The sequence below is a fragment of the Chiloscyllium plagiosum genome, chromosome 1 (genome assembly GCF_004010195.1).
Source record: "Chiloscyllium plagiosum isolate BGI_BamShark_2017 chromosome 1, ASM401019v2, whole genome shotgun sequence".
Classification (NCBI taxonomy): domain Eukaryota; kingdom Metazoa; phylum Chordata; class Chondrichthyes; order Orectolobiformes; family Hemiscylliidae; genus Chiloscyllium; species Chiloscyllium plagiosum.
In genome coordinates, this window is record NC_057710.1 from 35,966,594 (window position 1) to 35,984,359 (window position 17,766).

General features: G+C 42.9%; 1 protein-coding gene across 1 annotated transcript in view; it reads left to right on the forward strand.

Annotated features, from left to right (window-relative positions):
- Window positions 1-17,766, forward strand: part of dcc (DCC netrin 1 receptor) — a 1,293,953-nt gene that overhangs the window by 676,490 nt on the left and 599,697 nt on the right. The window contains exons 4-5 of the mRNA XM_043720707.1: window positions 7,313-7,463; window positions 10,067-10,203. Of these exons, the coding sequence (XP_043576642.1) occupies window positions 7,313-7,463; window positions 10,067-10,203 (288 nt within the window). The remainder of the gene's footprint in view (window positions 1-7,312; window positions 7,464-10,066; window positions 10,204-17,766) is intronic.

Sequence of the window (17,766 nt, forward strand, 5' to 3'; positions counted from 1 at the left end):
CTTTGTGCACGCCCGGACTCTCAGCCGCACCGCACGCTGCCCTCGAAGTGGCTGCGGGGGGGACGAGACTGTCACACACTTCCTTCTGGAATGTGCCTACGCAGAGGGAGTCTGGAGAGGAATGCAGTGGTGTTTGTCGAGGTTCGTCCCGAGCAGCGCCATGACGCAGGACTCTGTGCTCTACTGCCTGTTCCCCGGGATGCACACCGAGATGAACATCAACTGCGCCTGGAGGATCATCAACTCGGTGAAGGACGCTCTCTGGGTGGTCCGAAACCTGTTGATCTTCCAGCTGAAGGAGTTGACCCCGACTGAGTGTTGCAGACTGGCACATTCCATGGTCCAGGACTACGTGTTGAGGGACGCGCTGAAGCTTGGGGCAGCTGCCGCCAAGGCGCGGTGGGGAAAGACCACTGTGTAAAGTCTGCCTGCCTAACGAAGAACAGGGGGCCCATGCAGTCATTTGGGCTCTGCTGAAGCCTCAGCTAAAAATGTAATCGTACAGACCTGTAAATAGGAATGATTACTCTGTTTTGATATGCAAACAAATGGAATGTTTACATATGTATGGCATGTCCAACTGTACAGACCATTAAAGTATTTTATGAATAAAGTATATTTTTGAAATAAATAAAAAGGACGTGTACTGCCTGCAGGATTTCTCTGGGGCAGGCTACTGAAGAATTGCGAGCAGCTCCTGAAGGTCTTCAAGGAGAAGGAAGGGGAGCCGCTGTTCTCCATCTTGTCAGCGATCCCGTTGTGTGTGCTTCCTTCACAGAGGAGTCGGGTTGTTACAATCCATATGTACAACCCCTATATTCCAGCAGCTGATGTTCTGACCTTCCTAGGAAGGTACGTCCAAGTCGAGGGAGAAACCACTGATGTGGTCGACCCCTTTGGGATCTGGACCAGTAAGCGGCAGGTCAGGGTAACTCTGAGGGTCGATGACAACGGGAACATTCTCCACCCACCCTCGAGCTTCGCAATTGGAGGGAGCAGAGGCTACCTGACATATGCAGGGCAGCCGAAAGTGTGCTGAACCTGCGGGAAGTCGGGACACGTGGTGGTGGATTGCAAAGTGACCATCTGCAGGAACTGCAAACAGGAGGGTCACCTGACCAAGGACTGTCAGGAAGCAAAGAGCTGCAACCTGTGCGGAGAGGCGGGCCACATGTACAAGACCTGCCCAAGATGGGGGGGGGGGCACTTACACACAGATGGCTGGAGGCAGCAATGTGAGCCGTGGACCCCCAAAGACCAGCAAGGTGCACCCAGACAGCAGGGAAACAGAGTCTGGTGGCACCCAGAAAGAAGAACAGGCTGGAGCGGAGGAGGTGGCAGCCAGCGGAGAGACACAGCAGCTGATCCTAGCTCTAGCTGGGCAGATGGAAGCAATGGAGGAGGAGGTAATTGAAAAGGCAGAGGAGTGGATACCTGTTAAAAACAGGAAGAGAAAATCTGGCCAGGCACCCAAAGCCTCCTAGCAAAGGGGAAAATGACAGCTGCACGAGGGAGGGACGGCCAGCTCTTCGGATGGTGAAGACAGGCACAAGGAAGGTCATCACCACCAGAAGAAGAGACAGAGCACTGTAGGTGGAGAGGAGGGCATTTCCTCCCAACCAGGAAACAACGGACCCCCCGAAGCCCACCCTCCACCCAGTGAGAACCGGGGGTACCCACTGCCCCACAGCTACAGGTAACTGAGAGCTGTGATCCTCTGACAGTCCCACTGTCAGACACAGAACTGGACGGTGCGGACCCTTGCCTTGGCTCAATGACACCAGAGCGGGTAAATGACCACAGTGAGGAGCTGGATAGCTACTTCAGCCCAGCGAGGGTCCAGCAGTTTGTGCTCACCATGGGGATGCAGACAGCTACCCCAGAGACAGGACAGTCAAATGGACAATGGTAACCCCATAATCTGGGGGTTAAAGAAGGTTCCTTTGCTATCGTATAACAGGGGGCCCACTCAGTAGGTGGGTTCCGCTGAAGCCACAGCTAAATACTAAAAGATTGGATGGTTAATAAATGGAACTGTAAATACGATAACTGTAAATTCGATTAATTCAATCTGTTCTCTGTAATGTTAAGACATGCAATGTATATATATATATATATATGAACGACATGACCAATTGTACAGGTACCAAAGATTTATTTCTATGAATAAAGTATATTTTGAAATTTAAAAAAACAGTGTCCTATCAAATCCATTCAGAATCTGATGTGTTTCAATGAGAGTGACTCTCATTCCTACAATCTCTCCAGAATATGGATCCATTTTACCCGATCTCTCCTTTTCAGTAAAAAAAAGAAACTCCTATGCCAGGAAACAAATATGTGAGCCTACATTTCACCTACTCTGAGACAAGTACATATTTCCTGAGGTATGAAGAACCCATTTGGGTGCAATATTCCAAGTGTGGTCTCACCAGAGCTCTTTAAGATTGCAGCAATATTTCCTTACTCTTGTACTGGAGGACCCTTGCATACAAGGTCAGCATATCACTTTTGTTCCTTGTTCTTGAGATGTAGATGTCAGTGCCAAAGCCAGCATTTGTTGCCTGTGGCTAATTGCTGTTGAGAAGACCATGATTGAGTCTCTTCATGATGCGTTGCAGTCTATTTTGTGTAGGAACATCTAAACTGCTTTTAGGGAGAGAGTTTCAATTTTGACCCAATGACGATATGCCAATATAATTCCAAGCCAGGCTGGTGTGTGGCTGTGAGGAAGTCTTCCAGGTAGTGGTGTCCCTATTTTAGCTTCCTAGATTGTCAATAGCTGAGGACCCAGCAGTGATCCTTGTCATACTTCACACATCACAGCCTGTCAATACAAAAATGATGTGTTTGTTACAATTCTGTCTTCAGTCCTCTGTTCAGTGCTGTTTGCTAGATTGCTGACGGACAGGCAATCCTCAAATTTAATCAGGAATTCACTTTGTGGTATATGGATTTTGTTAGTTAGGGTTCATCGGCAGAGAAATATATCAGTATAAAAGCAAAGTACTGTGGATGTCAGATTGTCAAATAACAACAGAGTGTTGGAGAATTTCAGTAGGTCTGTGAGCATCTGTGGACAGAAACAAACCGAGTTGATGTTTGGAGTCTGGTGTGACTCTACTTTGGAACTGGAAGGACCTGGAAATGGTATGTTGTTGCTCCTGTTGAAAGAGGAGGAGGAGGAGCAATCAGAACAGATTATGAGCATACCTAGAACAAAAGCCAAGGGTCTGATAATAATGGTGAAGGAGAAAGTTGACTATTTATGTAAATAGAGATATAAAAATGAGAAAATGAGAGATTGCTTAAAAGAAAGTCAACAACTCACAAACAAGAAATGACCTAGGAGGGTGGAGATTGTAAGAAAATTGCTGTCCAAATGTCATACACTGAAATTCTGAATCTCAATATTGAGGCCTGGAAGTTGTAAAGTGCCTTAGCAAAAAATAAAATGCTGTTCCTTTGGCTTACATTAGTTTCAATGGGGCAAGGTCAGAAATATTAACATGGGACTAAGGTGTTTTATTGAAATGGCAAGCAAATGGAAGGTATAGTCATTCCCTGAGCAGAGGTGTTCTGCAAAGCAGTCACCCAGTCTGTGTTTGATCTTGCCAATGTGGAGGATACCGCATTGTGCGCTAGTAGACTATAGATTAGATTAGATTCCCTACAATGTAAAGCCCATTCCCGTCTGACTAATGCACCTAACACTATGGGCATTTTAGCATGGCCAATCCACCTGACCTGCACATCTTTGGACTCTGGGAGGAAACCGGAGCACCCGGAGGAAACCCACGCAGACACGGGGAGAATGTGCAAACTCCACACAGACAGTCGCCCGAGGTTGGAATCGAACCTGGGATCCTGGTGCTGTGAGGCAGCAATGCTAAGCACTGAGCCACCATAGACTAGATTGAAAGAGTACAAGTCAAGTTCTGCTGCACCTGGAAGATGTGTTTGGGGACTTTGGCAGTGAGGAAGAAGGAAATGAGTGGGCAAACATGACATCTTCTGCAATTCCACAGGCAGGTGCCTTGGGGGTTGAGAAAGTGTAAGGAGTAGTGGAAGAGTGGACCATCACTATGAATGGGAACGGTCCCTATGGATTGCTGACAGTGGAGGGGAGGGGAAGATGTGTTTGGTAGTTGTATCCTATCGGTGGTGGGCAGAAATGGTGGAAGAGTATCCTTTGAATGCAGAGTCTGGTTAGTGGATAGTGAGTGTAGATAAATGGAAACTTATCCATGTGATGTCTTGATTGAGTAGCATTCTTTTGTTGATATCAGAGAAGAACATTATGGAAATCACACAGGTCGAGGACTGCAATGCTGTCTGTTCCTATTAACATGATACAGCATAAAATAAAAGAGCAGTTGGCCCATTATGTTGTATTAGGTCCCATTCCCCTATTCCTTCCATGTAATTCTTTCTAATATACATATATAAGCATATTTGTACAATTTGCATAGATATATACATTTATTTGAAAGTTATGATTGAATCTGCTTTGAGGCATTGCTGTCCAGATCAGAACAGTTCACTTCATAGAAATGTTCTTCTTATTTCCCTTCTGTTTTTTATGCTAATTATCTTGCAATTCAAGATCATCACTATTTTGAGCTAAAATAATTACAGTACCATATGTAGTGCTGAAATGGTGCATAGCACATCATATTCACACCTTGTGTGATTTGTCAATTAAATGTGCCTTTTGCTTGGTGATTAATGATTCAGTTAGAAACAGAGAAAGCCTATTTTGAGGTCTGTGATGGAACCTGACTCATCTGTGATAAGGACAGCATTTTGTCCTGGTCAGATAAACCAGGAACAGAATGGGGGTCAAAATGTATCTTCAGACAAGATTATAACCTTCAATATTCCCGTCTCCAGTCGAATTACCTGATTTTCCCGCCCTTAAATGATCAATTAATCACCTTTTAAATGCCCATTCCTGCCTACACTGCAATTATCTGAACTTTCAGCAGGATAAATAAGTAGTTGCCAACAGGCTGAGTAAACCAGTGCAGATTGCTTGTCAGTTCAGGGTTGTGGGCTTGGGTCCTAGACAGAGTAGACACTGGGGAGAAACAGTGGCTATTGAGAGTCACCCCATCTCTCCCCATAACCTCCAGTCCCAGAGGCTTCTGCCAATGTCCAACACAAAGCATTTCCCTGGCACCTCACAGCATTACAGATTCAGTATTCTCGGGTGTGTGACTTCCTCTGATTGACCCTATCAGCTTGATTTGAGAGCAAGTCCCAGTCCTGCCCTCCAAACCAATCGACTGAAGGGAGATACAGCACACTTCCTCTGAAGAGTCGATGGCAGTATCTTTCTGCATTTTGATTAAGAGAGCAAGACATTCAACGAAAATGGAAGATTCACTCAAGATTGTGAAAGTTAATCGTGATTGTCTCTAAAGGTTAAAATTTCTAACAGCATCCTGACAGGAGCAGTCAGTCTTTAACTAGGTTTGATTTAACCAGTCAACTTTGGAGAAGTAGAGACCCAGGATTATTCGGACTGGCAGAAATGTGACGCAGCACGAACTGGGACTCAAACCAGGTGCCCTTCTCAGCAAAACAGATAACTTCAGACAACAGTTTGACAAAAACAGAGGAACAGTCTGGCAAAAGTATGATTGGTCTGTGATTGATTGCCATTTGTTCTTATTTACTGAACGCTGGGTCAAAACAGTGGGTGTGGCAGCAGATGATTGCTAAGGGCCAGGGTACTTAACATTTACCTGAGACACTAGAGCAGGCAGGTTCACCTCAGGTTAATACTTCTGCCTCAGAAACAATGATCTTTGATAATACAACATTCCTGCAGTATTGAAGTGTAATTTCTCTTGGGAGCTCATTAATATTATTTTGAAAATGACCCCTCAAGCAAATGTGTTAATAACAGAATAAATACTTAGTATCCTGTTGTAGTGCTCATGAGTGATTGAGTAGAATCTATGCATGTCTTTTGACAAATGCCAATATATTGAATGTACATAAGTTTAAATGTTAAACTGAATTTTACTCTCCCCTGCCAGTGGGATTGTAACCTTGGGGCCAGCAGGGGAGACACACATACAATGTGGCACAGTGGCCCAGTGGTTGGGTGGCACAGTGGTTAGCACTGCTGCCTCACAGTGCCAGAGACCAGGGTTCAATTCCCGCCTCAGGCAACTGACTGTGTGGAGTTTGCACATTCTCCTCGTGTCTGTGTGGGTTTGCTCCAGTTTCCTCCCAAAAATATGCAGGTTAGGTGAGTTGGCCATGCTAAATTGGCCGTAGTGTTAGGTGCAGGGGTAAATGTAGGGGGATGGGTCTGGGTGGGTGTGCTTCGGCGGGTCGGTGTGGACTTGTTGGGCCAAAGGGTCTGTTTCCACACTGTAGACTTGTTGGGCCAAAGGGTCTGTTTCCACACTGTAAGTAATCTAATTAAATAATCCAGGAGCTGAGTTGTCCTCTGCTCGCTGAACCCCATTACAATGTTACCAGTGGTTTTATATATATTGTGGCACATCTTCAGGGAAGTAAAACTTGAACCTGGACCTTCTAGTTCAGATGTTGGGACATTATCACTGGGCCACATTATGCCCTCATTTTAACAGTGTTTGATGTACTAATAAACAGTCTGCAGACCTCACTTTCTCCTCCTAATAAACAGTCAATCCAGCAATAGGTAATTTGATGGTCTTTACACAGGCAACTAATGTCCCTTGAAAGGTCCAATGTACCACTGCAGGTTTCCCTGCCATGGGCTATTGATGGGGCCAGGAGTGCTGTCCTGGACTCTACTGGGTCCATTGGAGAACCCACCAAGGTGTAACATAAAATCCTACTCATGCTATATATCTCTCCACTAACGATCCCTCAAATCTTAGCCCCCCATACCAGCTTAAGCAGGTCCCTCAAACACTTCCCAAGTTGTGATCCAGCACTGTATGGTTTCCTCATCATCCAAGTGCAGCACCAACAGTGGCCACTGCAGCTGGTGGCACGGACAGTAATGGAGAGCCACCAGCATTAATGGTTGTCCAGCAGGTCTCAGAGGTAAGATGTCCTGTCCCTGAGGGTCAGACATCCAGCGTTCAGCTTAATATTTGACAGTTGGCCCTTCAGAGACATTCTTCTGCTGGCTGGACCTTTTGTCTGGGGTGTGCGTTTGAGAGGATGCATTGCTGGGAACACATTGGTGCATAAAACTCTGTCTGTTATGTTAACTTCAATTAAATTGAGTTAAATAGATCGAGTCTTGCATCTTATGTAATATTGTTGATTTGGGTACTAATTTTTCCTTTTGTTTTTAAAGAAGTTGGCGTGCCCAGACAATTAACGTTCATTCAGCGACCCTTAAACACAGCTGTCCTGGAAGGAAGAAATGCAGTCATGGAATGTTGTGTGTCTGGATTCCCAACTCCAACAGTCATGTGGAAGAAAGGGGATGAGCTTGTTCAGACCAGGTAACCTTGTCCATTATTCACCTCTCAGAGACTCCAGCTCATCAGTCAATGAAAAACAGGGAGAGCTGTCTGAAACAAAGAAAATCATGGCTGCATTATATTTTACATTTTAGTGGTTCTGTCCACATGAAATAAAGTAAAAGACAGCTTGTTTTCAAAGAGATTGATATATTGACTTTACTATTCATTACACTATCATCCTCAGACACATGCTGCTTCCCAGTTCTGAGTTAGGGTGCCACAACACCTATTATAATGCTGAAAATTTCTAACCAGCCCATTGGATTCTCATAGTCAATTTCTCAAATCCTTTTAGAGTTCCTGGCAGCTGTCATTATCATATGTGTGAGACATTTGTCTTAGTTACTGTTTCCCACCAGTTGCATTCTTTAAGGCACATGCTACAGCACATGCAGAATACAAGCCAATTACAAAGACAATCATCACCAGACACAAAATGGGCCAAATTCAAAACAGAAAATTAAAATTTATGACTGCGGCCTTAGAGAACGTGAAAAGCACAACATGGTCATTAAGTATCCGTCTCAACTAATGCACCATTTGTCTATCTTGTTTTTTTGTAATTCAGTATCCGAAGGAACAGACATTGCAAGTGTTAGCTTGCATGTTGGTAGTGATTCCCTCAGCCTCCTTGCATTTCATTTGATGTGAGTGTGTACACAAAGTACTGTATAACAAAGTGATCGTTAACTAATACACGCATAGCTAGGGCTCTTGTGGCACAGTGGTAGTGCCCTAGGTCTGGGTTCAAGTTCCCCCCCCACCAATCCCTGCTTCAGAAGTGTGTAATAACATGTTTGGTTAAAAGTATATGAAGGTTTGTGGTTTCAAAGAGATGCCCAGAACTGTATTTTTCATGTTGGCCATTTTCAGTACAGTTTAATTGGACAAAACTAGATTGGTCAGATGTAGATGACCCTTTTTCAGATTTTGCAGAAATGTGAGATTTTGTATATTATAAAATGGTTAAAATTCCAACTTTTCATTACCTATTCAACCGCAGTGCAAAATTAGCTTTGCCTCAATACGTAAATAAAAGCTTATATAATTCACATACTATAAGATGACATTGCACCTCTGTGAAAATAATGAACAAAGCAATTTGGAATAGGCCATTATAACACTGTGTCACTGTCAGGCGCAAGTTTGAAAATAACCAGCAATAGCCTGGTCAAAAACTCTACTTAGTCTCCAGCAATGCTGTTAACAGAAATAACTTTTGTTTCCTTCATAGAACCAGAGAGTTGTAGCATTGAGAAAGGTCATTCATTCCATTGTTTATCTGCTGGTCAATTAAAAAGACCTAATCAGCCTAATCCAGTCCTGGCACTGTTTAGAGTACAGTGTTCAGCTGCCAACCAACCTGACTGTCAGCTCTCCAGGACAGGTCTTTGATCCTGAAGGGGCAGAAGTCCCATTTTCACTTTCAAGTCTGCCTCAATGTATTGTTGCTGAAGGCTTGTCCAAATTAATGTGCTAAGCCATCCTGACCTTTCCAATATCTTTAACCCTATGGTCCTGAGTGATTGAACTCTTAACAAAGAGTTCAAACTCTTAACAAAAAATGTTCTTACTGCCAATTCTATCTCAGTCCCTCATAAGTTTAAAGACTTCAATTAAATCCCCGCCTCAGCCTCATCTTTCAAATACGACAGTTGTATTTATTGATGTATGGGATTTGGGGATCACTATGACTGATAGTCATTAAATTAGAATCCCTACAGTGTGGAAACAGGCCCAACTAGTCCACACCGACCCTCCAAAGAGTAACCCACCCAGACCAATTCACCTGGCTCTATGGGCAATTTAGAATGGCCAATTCACCTGACCTGCACATCCTTGGACTGTGGGAGGAATTCGGAGCACCCGGAGGAAACCCACGCAGACAGATGCCCAAGGCTGGAATTGAACCTGGGACCCTGGTACTGGGAGATAGCAGTGCTAACCACTGAGCTACTGTGTCGCCCTGAATCATCAATCCCTAATTGGCCTGGTGAACATAACATTTCATGGGGGGATACCATCAACTGATCCAATCATCTGCTTTCTTTTCTAAACATATCAATTAAAACCCTTAGATTCTTTCTCAATGTGTCATCTCTTCCCTTTCTGAAGCTTTGTTTGACCACTCTTTCATTTGTGAATGATCCTTATTATAAAGAGCTCTTGTCAGACCTAACTATTTCACAAATATTTAACATGTGGGTCAGTGAAACCTAACCAACTTATCAATTCTCATCATCATCCTAAGAAGAGTCAGAAGATAGAATTTCGGCACCCCGATTTATGTTAACACTGCTGGTGAACTGAAACCAAATCTCAGAATCCCAGAAATACATCTGGGAGGAATCATGGAGTCAGCAGAACATCTGGCCACGGATGTTATACACAAAATCTGAACTGTGCTTCTTTATTCAGTAGACCCTTGTGCTTCTGCTCTCAGAGAATCAGCACATTACACAAAAAACATTCAATTCTTTGATACTAAAGCTCAAGTTGATTTTATTTGGTGAAGACAACTGTGTATCTCTCAGACGATCTGCTCTTCAATACCAAACAGCAGACAATTGTAATTGTTTCAGGTCCAGAAAGTACTCAATGCTGGCTGGAAGTAACTTGCTCATCAAAAGCGTGACTGAACAAGATGCCGGGCTTTATACATGTGTTGCCAACTCTGAGAATAAGACAGTCGGTGCCTCAGCAGAGCTCTCTGTGATGGGTATGTTTAATCTGATAATTTATCTAGTAATGGTGTCACTTAGCATGTCATGCAAAAACTCTATTAAAAATATTGAATGTTTTAGACAACAGTCTTGTTCAACTGTGTTCCAATAATTGCTTTTACGTCTATGAGCAAATAGTCAGTTAGATTGTGTAAAAGTTATGCCAGAGAAACTTTGGTAAAACATAATTGTGACAGTTACAAATTGTAATGCCACACCCATTTGAGCTGGATGAAGGACCAAAATAGACAGAGATTTTCAACTGCTAAAATTTCAACTTTTCTTTGAGACCATTATGAGCTGATACTAAAATGAGGAGGCTGTGTTTAGAGATGTATCTCTTTTGTAATAATAACCAGAGAAATCATGAGTAGTGTGAGATATTGAAGAATATTGTTTTAAAAAATCTGCAAACCTTATCCAATGCATTAATAAGTATACACTAAATCAGTGTATACTTGAAAACAACTAGCAAAATGGAGCAGACATGTCTCATTTGCAAATGTTTTTTATTGCCTTTTTTGGTGAGTTCAAATGTTTGTGATAAAGACAAAGTTGTAAGTGAACTTTTTGAACACACAGTTGCAACAGAATGGGATTGATTTTTATTCGTCCTCCCATTCTTAGATAAACAATAAAAGAAAATCATAAGGAAACAATGTCATTTTCCTCTCATTTAACTTAATGATAATCATTGTTAAGGTGCACAACTTATTCTCTCAGCCCTGCACAGCTCGCTTCTATCTCCTTCTGAAAATCCACAAACAGGACTAGCTACCCATTGTTTCAGCCTGCTCCTGCCCCATGGAACTCGTGTCTTCCTACCTTGACTCAGTCTTCTCTCCATGGCCCAGTCCTAGCCCACTTACACCTGTGATTCCTCTGTTTTGGAATTTCCAGTTTACAGGCCCCAGCTGCCTCCTCTTTCCCAAGGACATGCAATCCCTTTACACGTCCATCCCCCACCAGGATGGTCTCAGGGCTCTCCGCTTCTTCCTGGAGCAAGGGTCTGAATCATCTCCACCCACCACCCTCCTCCACCTGGCCGAGCTCATCCTCACCTCAACAACTTCTCTTTTAACTCCTTTCATTTTTCCTCAGGTCAAAGGGGTGGCCATGGGTGCCAGCATGGGCTCCCAATTAAGCCTGTCTCTTCATGGGGTATTGGAACATTCCTTGTTACAGTCCTATTCAGGCCCCCACCAACAATTCTTTCTGTGATACATTGATATATCATCGGTGCTGCTTCGCTTTCTTGTTCAGAATTGAAAAAATACATCGACTCCACTTCCAATTTCCATCCCGCCCTCACTTTCATCTGGCCTATCTCTGACTCCTTCCTTCCTTGATATCTCTGTTTCCATTTCTGGGGATAGATTGGCCACTGACATCCACTCTCAACCCACCAACTCCCCACAGTTACCTGAACTATGCATCCTCACATCCTGATTCCTGTAAAAACTCCATTCCATCTCTCAGTTCCTCCATCCCCATCGCATATGTTCCAAAAGGGCCAACTTCATCAAGGGAGACTCCGAAATGCCCCACCCTCTTCCTCAACTGAGGATCCCCCAGCACTGTTGACGAGAAGATCCTCAACGAGGTCCAAACCATTTCCTGCACTACTGTCCTCATCCCCTCTTCTCCCTCTCACAACAGCGATAGGTTTGCCCTTGTCCTTACCTACCATTCCACCAGCATCCACATCCAGAGGATCATCAGCTGCCATTTCTGCCACCTCCAGCGAAATGCTGCATATATTCCCCTCCCCTCCCTTGTCCGCCTTCCGCAGGGATCCCTCCCTCTGGTTCCCCGCTGTTCCACTCTTTCTTCACTCCCAACACCTCACCATGCCCCACATCATCTTCCCTGCAGCGGCCAAAGGTGTAACACCTGCCCATTTACCTCCTCTCTCCTCTGTAGCCAAGGGACCTAACATACCTTCCAGATGAAACAGAACTTTACCTGCAGTTCTCACAATGTAGTCTACCACATTCACTGCTTATAATGTGGTCTCCTCTATATTGGGGAAACGAAGAGGAAACTGGGTGACCGCTTCACAGAACATTTACATTCTGCCCACAAAAAATACCTTGAGCTTCTTGTTGTCTGTCACTTTAACACACCGCCCTGTTCTCTACCCAGCATCTCTGCCTCAGGTTTGCTGCAGTGTTCCAGTGAAGCTCAGTGCAAGCTGGAAGAACAGCACCTCATAGGCTCCAGACTCAATATCGAGTTCAAAATTTTCAGGCAGGAGCTCCCTCATGACCTAGCTCCCTACCACACACTCCAGGCCTTGTTATCACACAGTCTGCCATTACACAGTACCTATTGTTAGTCACTAAGAGTCCCCATTAACAGCTATTCACCCTCCCAGCCAGATCGTTATCCTCTCCTTTGTCTATCCAACTGTTCTTCTCTTTCTCTGGGCTCAATCCCTACCTATTGTTTACTCCTTGCTCCCTCCTCCCTCCCTATCTTCTGCATATAAACTGACATTTTCCAAGCTACCATCTGTCTTGAAGAAGGGTCACCACACCCAAAACATTAACTTTGATTTCTCTTCACAGATGTTGCCAGACCTGCTGAGCTTTTTGAGCAACTTCTGTTTTTGTTATAGTTTTTTAATCTGTTTACTGGACTTCATTTGGATGAAGTTCAACACCCAGGTGCTAAAAATGAGAATTATCTTCTGTGTCATGCTGTAATTATACAATACACTCTTCCTTAGAATGACAGTCGCAAAGCGTGCACCCGTCAATTTAAATATGATAATCCTGGCAATGTCATATTGATAAGAATATGTAAAATCCCCCTTAATGTTAGGGAGGAGGAAGTACAGCTAGCTCACTGATGTATACATTCAGTGGCTGGTTTCAGTTTAGCACTAAAAGTAGGCAATTGCCCCAAATATTCCTGAAAAGACACCTTTGTGGAAAAGACTGATAAAGTTTGTTTGTTATTGCCTTTTTTTAATAAATTGAAAGTTTTGAAAAATGAATCATTGTGAGATTTTGCACTGCTTGGTCTGCTTGCAAAAGTGCTGGAGGAGGCTGAAGATTGAAAGCCCTGTGATCTAACATGAGTACCTACCATTTTCACAGGGGGGAGAATGGGATCAGATGGTATTTCTCACATTTTTGAAGGTTTTTGGCCAGAAGCTGACAGATGTCTCCACTCTGTTCTGATTTTGATGACCCAGGTGTGCAAAATTCAATGTGCACAGGTTAGACTTGGTAAGAGCTTTGTGGATTTATTTTCATAACCAAGGTACCCTCTGGATATAGTGCTAGGATACTTTGGGAAAAAGGAAATGTTCTTTGGGGTTGTTAAAAACAGATGTTCATCTGTGTAAAATGTACATAAGCTCATTTACTGTCATTTTCATTGGAACTGATGATAGACACTTAGAGCTTTATATTATTTAATCTCAACAATTGCCCTGAAATTTTCCCATGATGTACTGGGTGAGTTTCCATGTTAGATGGAAAGGAAAAGAGTGGTAGGGGATTTGGATTAGCATGAGTTAGCATTAAATTGACATAGAGGGCCATGACTGTAGGCACTAAAGATAGATTGGCGTGGACAGTATGAGGGATTGTGGGGGTTATGTAAAGGTGCATAGATTGGCATGAAGGGCATGAGGAAAACATTCATTCAGTTATACACTTAGACAAGTGACATGAGCAGAGATTCTAGTGACTCACTTGCTGATTATTCCTGCCTCATGGTGAGGAAGTGTCTGTTGAAGCATTCCTGAGGTCTGCAATCAATACTTTGTGATTAGTGAGCATCAATCTCTGCCCTACCATCTGCTGGAGCACCAATGTATTGGTCCTCTGCATAGATGACAGTCATGTACAAGTTTCTATTTTATGAAACTACATAATGTTAAAGTGCATGCTTTTAGAACATATTACTTTCATTCTGTTGTGTCATTCCCATTTTTCAGTTTGCTGTAGTCCATTTGACTGATCTTAAGGCTGAGAGAGCGGTAATTCATGAGGCAATCCTATAAGGCTATAGTTTGATTGTAAGCTCTGTGCCTGAGTAAAGTTCTTTTTTTTAATCACAACTTACCCTATTTCTCTTCTAAAGGAACCAACTCTCTTCAACTATTCAACTATTCTCTGCTGCTTCAGCCTGGTGTTGATGCTTCCTGTCTGAGTTTTTGTGTGAGGCACTTAGCATTGGAGGAGATCAGCCGTCACACCATCCTGTAATCTCATGATGTTTGAACATTCTATCACCTCAGGTTTTTTTTCCCTGTAGTTGATCCTGAATTAATAAAGCTTTAGTCTCATGATCGCATTGAGCTTCTTCAAAGGGCAAATTCACATATTAGCTTTTTAACTAGTAATTTAGAATCTTTGGTGATACAACATGTTACATGCAGAAGTATGTTATGGAACAGAAAACTAGACATTTCATTATTCAGCCACATGTAAATAGAAATTTCATTGCAGCAACCTCATCAGTGCAATGCACTTTGCATGCTTCAGCTCAAATACACAACATTGTAACATCTCAAAGTGAATTGATTTCCCTTCAAAGAATTTCTTAAGAGTTTCATCCTTTTTATTTGAATGGCTTCTTTGTTATTACAATTTTAGCATCATAGGGCTGTATGTCTGTGTTGGTATTTGATCACACTAAGCGACCAGCTGTACTAATTCAGCATGATGCCATTAAAGATATCACAATTCAATTAATACTCTGTGCTCCACTTGTATCATTGAAGTTGAACTGCTACATTTGGTTTAGGATCAAAAACAAGGAAATACAGTTAGCGTCGCTACTGTTGATCACCACTTTGTGACTATTACAGAAAAGTACATGATGTGAATGTTGGATGAATATAGGACCAAATCTGGCTGCAATGGAATAAATGGTGAAATTGTGATGAAGCTGCTCCTTTAACGAGGTTAGCTTGTCCTTGTTCTTTATTTCAGAGTGGTCTTAAAGACATAGGTTCCAGGGTGTCTAATTTTGATGGATTTTAGGGCCTATTTGAAAAGAATCAGGGTTCTGTACATGGGAGTATTGGAGGAGCCTGGAGATCTCAGAGCATTACAGGGTTGGACGAGGTTCTTGAGTGAGTGAGCATGTCTCTGTGGATGATTTGAAAGCAAGGGAAATCATTTTAAAACTGCTTAACATGTGTCAGTAAACGAATGGATGGATGATGGATGAATAGGATCAGTAACCTCGGAAAAAGAAGATTGAAAACTTGAGGGGGAAAATGTTTCCTTCACTAACATTTTTAAAATATCACTTTTCCTGTTGAAGGTGGAAAACTGTAATAATAATTTAATGGATAGTCATTCTCTGTTGATTCATGATGTAGATAAAAATACTGCATTTGAGTTATATCATCATCATTGTTCAACTACTACACAGTAATAGAGGCATAGAGTCTTAGAGTGTTGCCTCCCTGGTGCAAGGGTCAGGTATGTCCCTGAGCAGTAACAGAGGGAAGGTGATAAGGCAGAGGTTGTGTTGCACATTTGTACCACATTGAAATAGTTAGAATGAGTGATGAAATCCTGCATCAGGAGTTCAGGGAGATGGTCAGTAGAGGTAAGAAGCAGGACGTCGAAGGCGGCAGAACAAGTTAATGGGGTGGGTAAGAAAGCGCACTAGAAACTTGCCTTTATCATCAACGCACAGATGATAAGAGCAGAGAGGTCATGTTGGAGCTGTACAGAACTTTGGTTAGGCCACTGCTGGAGTACTGTGTGCAGTTCTAGTCACCACACCTGAGGAAGGAATTGTTCTGAAAGGGGAGATTCACTCGTATGTTGCCTGGAATGGAACATTTCAACTATGAGGAGAGGCTGGATAAGCTTGGATTGTTTTCTTTGGAGAAGTTTAAGGGAGACCTAATAAAGGTCTATGAGATTATGAAAGGCATGGACAGGATGAATAGAATATGGTTCTGAGAGAGGCCCATTCGACCTGAAATGTTAATCCTGGTTTCTCTCCACAGATGCTGCCAGACCTGCAGAGGTTTTCCAGAAATTTCTGTTTTTGTTTGTGAACAGAATGCAACCATTCCCCTTAGTTAAAAGGTGAATAACAAGGTGGCATAATTTTCAAGTGGAAAACACTGGGATTGGAAGAGATGTGAGGAAAAGTAGAGTCTAGATTAGTGTGGTGCTGGAAAAGCACAGCAGGTCAGGCAGCATTCGAGGAGCCTGAAAATCAACTACAGATGCTGGAAATCAGAGTCTAGATTAGCGTGGTACTGGAAAAACACAGCAGGTCAGGTGGCATCAGAGGAGCAAGAAAAGCAGAACAAGTAGAAAATGTATTGTAGGTAGACACAGTAGAAAATGTGGGTGGTGATGTGATGTGGAATGCACTGCCTGGAAACCTCTCAGCCTTGATAAAAGTACTTTGATCAGCGGTTGAAATGGCATAAAATTCAAGGCTGAAGGCCTAGCGCAGGAAAGTGCAAGTAATAGTGTATTTGTGGTGGTGCAGACTTGATGGACCCAAGGTGTTCTTCTGTATTGAATGATTTATTATGCAGCACTCCAGTGTAATAACAATAAAGTAGGCTTGAACTTAAATGAAAATAAAAATAGAAAGTGCTGGAGAAACAGGATTCAACATGTTAATTCTTGTTTCTCTCTCCCCAGATGCTTCCAGATCTGTTCAGTTTCTCCAGCACTTTCTGTTTTTATTTCAGATTTTCAGCATCCACTGAATTTTACTTTTATTTGTACTTCAATGGACTTGGCTTTCTGAAGCAAGGTTGATGTGCTTCCACTGAACCAAGACTAATATGTGGCTTATAGAATGAAAGACACCTACTCAAATGGGCAACATGAAATGCATTTACTTTAATGCCAGGAGTAAAGCGTGTAAGGCAGATGACCTTAGGGCTTGGATTGGTGCCTGGGATTATGACATTATTGCCATCACAGAAACTTGGTTGAAGGAAGGGCATGATGATTGGCAACTAAATGTTCCAGGACATAGATGTTTCAGACAGAATAGGGAGGGAAGTAAAAGAGGGGGAGGAGTTGCATTGCTGGTCAGGGATGATATCACAGCTGTGCAAAAGGAGGACACTATGGCGGCTTTGGCTAGTAAGGCATTATGGGTGGAGCTGAGAAATAAGAAGGGTGCAGTTACATTGTTAGGGCTGTATTACAGACCTCCCAACAGTGAGCGTGAGGTAGAAGAACAAATAGATAAACAGATTATGAATAGATGTAGAGGCAATAGGGTAGTGGTGATGGGAGATTTTAATTTTCCCAACATTGACTGGGATATACTTAGCATCAGAGGTCTGGATGGGGTAGAATTTGTACGAAGCGTCCAGGAGAGTTTTCTCGGAGTATGTCAATAGTCTGATGAGGGAAGAGGCCACATTGAACCTGATACTGGGGAACAAGCCAGGACAAGTGGTAGAAGTTGCGGTGGGGGATTTCTTTGGGAAGAATGACCACAATTCTGTAAGTTTTATAATACTTGTAGATAAAGAAGAGAGTGGTCCTAAGGGAAGGGTGCTAAACTGGGCCAAGGCCAATTATATCAAAATTAGGCAG